The 8,563-nt window shown below is 37.9% G+C and overlaps 1 protein-coding gene across 1 annotated transcript in view; it reads left to right on the plus strand.

Moving 5' to 3' along the window:
* Positions 1 to 2,474: 2,474 nt before the first annotated feature.
* Positions 2,475 to 8,563, plus strand: part of LOC106870512 (mannosyl-oligosaccharide 1,2-alpha-mannosidase IA) — an 88,854-nt gene continuing 82,765 nt past the window's right edge. Inside the window, exon 1 of the mRNA XM_052974527.1 lies at positions 2,475 to 2,551. Within this exon, the coding sequence (XP_052830487.1) occupies positions 2,475 to 2,551 (77 nt within the window). The remainder of the gene's footprint in view (positions 2,552 to 8,563) is intronic.

Raw genomic sequence — 8,563 nt, forward strand, 5'->3', positions numbered from 1 at the left:
AATTATTTCAATGTGACTTCAGCAGATATGGCGGAATTTTCTTCCTCCCTGATGAAGTCATGCTAAGGCTGAAACATGCTTCAGGTTGTCTCCCATGCATGCTACAATACTTAAAATATTAGTCATCGACTAATATTATCTTTTTGACATTACATAATACTTTTTTTTTCTTTTGTTTTTTTGTAATTAGCTTTTTAATGCTCACTGCATTAATAACTATTCTAACGTCAACTTGTTAACGATGGATAGCTTACTAATTAATGAGAATCCTTGAATTAATTGATAATTTTACTGGCCACCCCCTGTATTTCATCGCAATAAAATAATGGCACCCTTTAACATCATTTTTATTTGTTTTTATTTCATTCCAGCCTTTTTTTTTCTTTTTTTTTTTTTTAATATATTTCGTCCCCTTTCAAAACTAGAAATAAATATCTGTTGAAGTGTAACAGCTGTTCATGTGGAATATTTGAACTGTGTCCGACTGATGTTAGTTTTTCTGGTTAGTCAAAAAAAAACAAAAACAAGGGGGAGAAAAAACAAGAAAGTAACATAAAAAAAAAGGCACAAAAAAAAAAGAGAAAAGAAAAGAAAAAAGTACAGAAGAATTATCGCTCACTGACAATAATTCAATTAACAGTCACCAAAGCACCACTCTAACAGACCGAAATTCCTTTTGATCAATGAACAGGGTGACTGCAATTTTTTCCAGCTGACATTATAAATGACAAGGAGGCTACTTGCCAGAACACAAAAGCTTTAATAATTCGTTTAGTTTTATTCTATTTATTCTTTAATTTCCTTTTTATTTACGTTTTTTGTTAGGTTATGCTTCATTCATTTTCGTTCTTGTATTTTGATAGTCTCTTTGTACTCTGCTGACAACATCTTTTAGAAGAATTTCTGCTAATTTCTGGCAGTTATACGATGGATAAAAGGTAGTCTTTGCAGTAGTTTAGTCCCACTCCTGTCAGGTCAGTTTTAATCGATATGACCAGTATATGGTCAATGGCGCTCTAGCTATAACCCTTGTCTTTTTTTTATCTTTTGTAAAGAATTTTTTTTTTATAACAATAATATATCAGGACGTGACATAAGGGAAATTTGAATATTATTTCTAGCAGGTCAAATGGCCACTTAGAAGGCTTTGCTGCAGCAGATGTTATTTAACTCCTTTGATACCGAATCACCCAAGACCACCTCTGGATCTATGATACAAATTTCCTGCGTTAAAGAGATCTAAATTAAAACCTTCAATCCAAAAAAATGCCTCGTTATGTTCCAGTTGCAACTTACAAATGACAAAATCATTCTAACAAATTGTTCATCATTTTTTGAAATTAATCAAACGAGAGGCAGTGTATTTCTATAGAAATATGGTGACAAAAGGGTCAGCCCTTTCGATACCACCCAGCTTCACACCACCCCTAGTTGTATTTGTATCATACAAATTTCTTGTTTTAGAGTGATATAAATCAAAATGTTCCATCGAAATTTCGTGTTAATTTTGGTGCTAAATACCAGCTTAATAATGACAGTTATTTTACTAAATTCTTCATTATTTTCAAAATTAATGAACAGGTATCTGTGTCACAGAACCAGAGGGCAGCTTCAGGTTAATTGCCATCAAATGGGGCGTGTTTTTTGTTGCAAATGACAATCTTAAGGATGAAAGTGGTTAGTAAACTTTCCTAAATTCTTCCAGTTTCCAAACCAGCATCATCGTCATTTAAGGTGCATTTTTTTTCATGTTTGCATGAGTCAGACAGAATTCATTGAGATATTTTCTTCAGCCAGATGCCTTTCCTGTTGTCAGCCCTCACCTGTTACCAAACAAGATGTGTCTCCATGGATGCACATCTTTTTCATAAAAGACTGGAAATAAACAACTCCGCTTGTATAACAGTGATGCTCATTTACAACCATCACATGACGTCTAGACACATGGACACACACACACACACAGAAGCTACTTTCAGTTTCTGTCTATCAAATCCACCCAAAAGACTTTAGTCAGCCTGGGCTGTAGCAGAAGATACTTGCTTAAGATACAAGGCGGTGGGCTGGCAGAATCGTTAGCACGCCGGGTGAAATGCTTAGCGGTATTTCATCTGCCGTTACGTTCTGAGTTCAAATTCCACCGAGGTCGACTTTGCCTTTCATCCTTTCGCTTTTGGGGGTCGATAAATTAAGTACCAGTTACGCACTGGGTTCGATCTAATCAACTTAATCCCTTTGTCTGTCCTTGTTTGTCCCCTCTATGTTTAGCCCCTTGTGGGCAATAAAGAAATAAGAAGATACTTGCTTAAGGCGACATGTGGTGGGACTGAACCCAAGAGTGTCACGCTTGCATCTGCCAGATTTACGAAAATAATTGAACAAGCATGCAGTGTAAGGTATCCCTTTGGAAATGTGATCTCAAAACTAATGGCACAAAGGTGTAATTTGAATGAGAATTGGTTGCCATTTCTAGCATGTCTAATGACCATATAGAGCCTGTGTTAGCTCTTTCATCTGGTATTCAGCATATGACACAGCATATGGTTCAAAAGTAAGCCACATGAAACAATTAGTTAGTCATGGCAACATTTGTTACATTCAGAAATAAATATTTACATTATTCATCACAGAGCTGACACAGTTCACGGCACATCAGACAAAATGTTCATTAGCCTTTCTTCTGGATCTCTATGTTCTGAGTTCAAATTCTTCTGAGGTTGATTGTGCCTTTCATCTTTTCAGGGTCTATAAAATAAAGTACCTGTAATGTATTGGGGTTGATGTAATCATTAACACTACCCCCACTTGAAATTGCTGGCCTTTTGGTAACAAAATCTGAAATTCCTTTATCTTGTTACTTGTTTTGCTCATTTGACTGTGGCCATGCTGGAGCACTGCCTTTAGTAGAGCAAATTGATGCCAGGACTTATTCTTTGTAAGCCTAGTACTTAATCTATCTGTCTCTGTTGCTGACCCACTAAGTTACAGGAACGTAAACACACCAGCATTGGTTGTCAAGCAATGGTGGGGGGGACAAACACAGGCACAAATATATAACATATGTGGTGCACCTTGTCCACCACCACTAGCTCCGGTCTGTTATGCTCTGGCACCTGATCTGATTATTATTATTATTATTATTATTATTATTATTATTATTATTATTATTATTATTGAGTGAGAGAGCAGTGCATGCCATCAAAGCGACACTGGGATAAAATATACGAAGCCCGTTATACCCATCATGACAACTCATCTGATAAGGGTACACCAGGCACATGCATCACAACCATATGTGCGCGACATGGTGATCTCATATCAAGATAAACAGTGCATGACCTCGCAGGTGGGGCCCAGTTAGAATTTTCTTCAGGTCGAGTAGCCCATCCCGCTCAAAAGGTCCCTGAATAAGGTTTGTTTAAGGATGTTGAGCAAAAGACCCATGTTTCCAAAGGTGAATTATTCAAACCCCAAAGAACTCCTCTCAACACATGGCTATGATGCTCCCCCACTACTTCTTGTGATCAGAGATGTATATATCGTCAGCCACCAAGGGACATGCTCAACTGGTTAAGGTCAAACAACTGACAAGCAAATCTGTGGTATTCAGCAGAATATTTGCTGTAGCCCATCTTTTATACCAAGATTATCATCATTATTATTATTATTATCATTATTATTATTATTATTATTATTATTATTATTATTATTATTATTATTATTAGCAGGACTTGTGGAAATTCCACAGTGCAAGTCAGCGTATTTGCAAACACTAAGTGAATATATTAACCACAAGCAAAGAATTTCAGAAAAATTCTTTTGAAACTGTGTCATTTAATCAAAACTATACTTTTAAATATAATTGAAATGAACTTGGAAGGTTTTGCTTATTTACCTTCTTCTAATATGCTTGACAGATATAATTTATTTTATAGCTTAAGGAAATAAAAGATGAATGAAAAAGATAAAACTTATTCACACACACACACACACACACACACACACACACACTCATATATGTTGCACATATATCCAGCTACCACTAAGGCTTAGTCCAAGTTACTTATCAACTGAGGTTATTTGTATTTCTTTTCATTTCATTTTACTTTCAGCTACCTATCTATTTGTATATCTATTAGTTTATCTAGCTATCTAAATATCAATCTTATGTCTGTCTGTCTGTCTGTTCATTCCTCCATCTACTCTCATAATACTGATAAGCATTTAAACTTAATAATAACAAAATAATATTATGGAGATGTACTTGCACAGCAAGTGACCTGATCTGAAATTGTGTGCTGGAACGAAAACAATTGCAGCATGGAAGGTGTTTATAAGCCATTTAAGAAACACACAAAAACCGTTAGATTCACTTCAAAATTTAAATTTAATTTGTCAAAATATTTTCATCGCTTTGATAATAACAGTAATAATCATTCTCATCCTTTAGTGTCTGCTTTCCATGCTGGCATGGGTTAGATGGTTTGACTGGAACTAGTAAGCTGGAGAGCTGTACCAGGTACCAGGTTCCAGACAGACAGGCAGGTAGATAGGTAGATAGACAGATGTATATAGGTAGATAGATGAAGATATAGGTGGATAAAGATAGTGGTAGATAGGTAAGCATGTTGATAAGTAGACAGACAGGGATGTTGGTAGACACGTTGAGAAGTAGACAAGCAGGGATGTAACTAGTTAGATAGCGATATAGGTGGCTAGTTATGTAGATAGATAAATAAATAAAGATCTTTGATAGATAAAAAGGCATAACTGTGACCAAGATATCAATTAACATTTCAGTCCATACGTTTACTTCAAGACAGTTGCTCTTTCTTATCTTCCAAGTTTTTGAATTCCAATTGACTTGCGTTCACAGCCAGGTGCAATGCTTCTCCGCCATCCCCGCTCGTTAAAAATTCATAGCTTCTTACCATTTCCCAATGCCTCTCCTCTAATTATTTAATTACTATTCTGGCTATTCTGCCATCATCTTCATCAACTGGCACCAATATTTGTGTCATTTCCGTGGTATGGAAACGAGGCAGTTCCAAGGCAACTGTCATCAAACCAAGATAACTTGACGCTTTATTTCTTCGGCATTCTCTGGTTCCTGTTTTTCCTTCCTTCTTTCCTTTCTTTTTTTTATTTGTATTTCTTTCCTTCCATTTTGTTTTGTTTTGTTTTGTTTTCCTTGTTTACTTTTCTTGGCTTTTTCGGGTTTTTTTTTAATTTTGTCGTTTGTTTGTTTTTTTTGCCATCCTCTTCCTCTTCCATCATCGTTGTCTTCCTGTATCATCTTCATTCATAATCATACATCATCTGTGATCATTATCCTCTCCATCACAATCATCGTCATCATCATCATCACCACCACTATGTCACCGCCATCCTGATATAACCACATATATCTCCAGTACCATAGCCATCATCATCGTCATCGTACGATTGTTATCAGGGTCACCACTACCTTCATGACCACCACCGTCAACACCACCACCATCATATTCATCTCCACCGTCATCATCATCATTGTCAGCATCATGATCACCTTATTGGAAGGAAATAAGCCAATCATCTCTGGAAGCCCTAAAGCAATGGGGGTTGTCGTTGGAGAGTAATGTGTCAATGGATGAGGACACACAGACAGAAAGAGTAAGGAAAGATGGAGAGACAGACAGAAGGGCCAGTTTGAAATAAAAAAATGTTCCTCCTGTTGTTCACACAATTACAAGTTTTGTCTGCTTCCTTCCTTCCTTCCTTTCTTACTTCCTCCTACTCCTCCCCCTCCCTGTTACTTCCTCCTACTCCTCCCCATTCTCCTCGTTCGCCCCATCTCCCTCCAGGCTCTTTTACAGTCAGTTGTCTGTCTGCTTTGGTAAATCAATTGGAATCCCCCATTAGATAACGTATTGGCCTTTTTTGACCTGCGAGGTCGGGTCGGGGGGTCATTCTCGCTCATCCACTCTATCAGCAGGCACTGTCTGTTGTGTCCTTGAGCAAGGATAACATCCCCCCTCACTCTTTGTCTCTTTCTCTCACCCTCCCCCATTCATTTATTTTATCAACTTTCAACATCTGTAAATATGTGTTCCAAGAATTTAAGAATTTAAGTAGCATGGGAAGGAAGGACATGTCACGCTGACATGACCGTTTGTTTTGCTTTGCCCTTCTGGTGTTGATTTCAAATCAGTGCTGCATGCAAACACCATCAGTGCCATCGCTGTCATCAGCACCGTTGTCAATGGTAACGTCATCACCACCTCCATAACAATCGCTGTTGTTGGTATCAAAGCCTTCACCACTACCATCATCATCATCATTACCTACCAACATTATCATTGTCGCCACCACCACTATCATGCCATCACAACCACCATCATCATCACCACCATCATCATCATCATCATCACCACCACCATACCATTATCATCATCACCATTATCATAATAATCATCATAACTGAACTTTAGTCATCAAATTAGCAGAGTTGTTAGAGTACTGACTATAATGCCTTGTGGTATTTGTTCTAATGCCCTGTGCTCCGGGTTCAAATCCTGCCAAAGTCAAGTTTGCCTTTCATTGTTCATGGGTCAGTAAAAATGTACTTGTCAAGGCAGGTGGGTTGCTGGAATTCTTTAAGGGGTGGCAAAAGTGCCTCATAGTATCTGTTTTGGTTCTTTGCATTCTGATGGCAATTCCTGCAGTTTAGGTCTGACACCAAGCTATCTTAGCCAAAGTCGGTAGCCTTTCCTTTGGACAAACACCAATGGTGGGAGAGAGGAGACTTGTATGGCTGGGCAACTGCTAAGCTTCCGTTAATAAAAATCTCACTCACACCTAGCCATACATGTTCCCAGGATATGGCCAGCTTTAACCAACAAGTTCGCTACTTCTTACTATATTTCATGCACGGAGCTTTCGTGAAACTAAGGTCATTGTAGAAGACATGTGGCTCAATTCCAACTGACCCTGCTTCCTGTATTTTTTGCACAAAGTTTTGGTCAAGCTGGTGGGGGGATTCTAGAAGACTGTTCAGTTCCAACTGACACCATCCCCTGCATTTTGTGCACAAAGTTTGTCAATCTGGGCCATTGTAGAGAACACTTGGCTCAATTTCAGCTGATCCCCCTTCCTATATTTCCTACACCAAGCTTTGGTCAAACTGAGGCCATTGTAGAAGCCAGGTGGCTCAATTCCAACTGACCACCACTTCTATATTTCCTACATGAATCTTTGGTTGAACTGAGGCTGTAGTAGAAGACTAGATTCTTGGTTCAATTGTGACTCATTGAAATTTAACTCGGAACCATATTGGTCTCTCACACCTACCCTACAATGTCATTCTAAAAATAAACAATCACATCAGAATTTCAAAGCTATGAAATAATGCATGATTAATGTGAAAATATTGTGGATAAATAAGGAATTTTGATGGGGGGGGGGGGAATCATACGCCATAGAAACCGGGAAACTGGGCCCATGAGCCTGGCTAGGCTTTAAAAGGCTGGGGAAAAAAAAAAACTCTGATTTATTAAATAATGGTACAAATTAGGGGTGCATCTTATGCACAAATAAAGACATTTTCTGGACCCCTGGTAGGTTGAAAGATGAGGTCACCGAACTCCATCTTGCTGGATAATTTGAACTCACCCCATTGAGGGGTGGAATTACATTCCTGTAATACCTATAAACCTAACACTGTAATGTATCTTACCACAAGGGCCCTTGCTCTGTGATAATTAGTGTTATAATATTCTAACTGTTAATTAGTATAATTATTCACATTTATCATATTTCATTTGAAAACATTGAAGTGCAGTTAAGTGGCCGTTGACATGTTTAACCCCTCTGCGGCTATATTTCTAATTAAATGCTCTGTCTACATGTGTTTTTAATTAATGGTGGAAAATAATGAAGAACTTGGAGTGATTTAATGAAATGACTTTGTTTTAATTTTTTTTTTTTCCTTTTTACCATTGTTTAAATTGATGCTTAGAATATGGCATTACTTAACTTTAAAGATTATTTATTAGAAGCGTGGCTGTGTTGTTAAGAGAGGCTTGCTTTGTAACCACCTGGTTTCAGATTCAGTTCCGCTACACGGCACCTTGAGCAAGTGTCTTCTGTTAATTATAGCCCCAGTCCGACCAACGCTTTGCGAGTCAATTTGGTTGATCAAAACTGTGAGGAAACCCATTATATATATAAATATATGTATATATATATGTATATATCGGAGTAAGCACATAAATGTGAAACAAGGTGGAAAAAAAGAGTACTCAAATACCAGAGGTAGAGAGTGTCGTAAATAGCTTGCTTACCAACCACATGGTTCTGGGTTCAGTCCCACTGCGTGGCACCATGGGCAAGTGTCTTCTACTTATAGCCTCGGGTCGACCAAAGCCTTGTGAGTGGATTTGGTAGACGGAAACTGAAAGAAGCCTGTCGTATATATGTATATATATATATGTATGTGTGTTTATATGTTTGTGTGTCTGTGTTTGTCCCCCCCCCAACTTCGCTTGACAACCGATGTTGGTGTGTCTACATCCCCGTAACTTAG

The sequence above is a fragment of the Octopus bimaculoides genome, chromosome 18 (genome assembly GCF_001194135.2).
Source record: "Octopus bimaculoides isolate UCB-OBI-ISO-001 chromosome 18, ASM119413v2, whole genome shotgun sequence".
Taxonomy (NCBI): domain Eukaryota; kingdom Metazoa; phylum Mollusca; class Cephalopoda; order Octopoda; family Octopodidae; genus Octopus; species Octopus bimaculoides.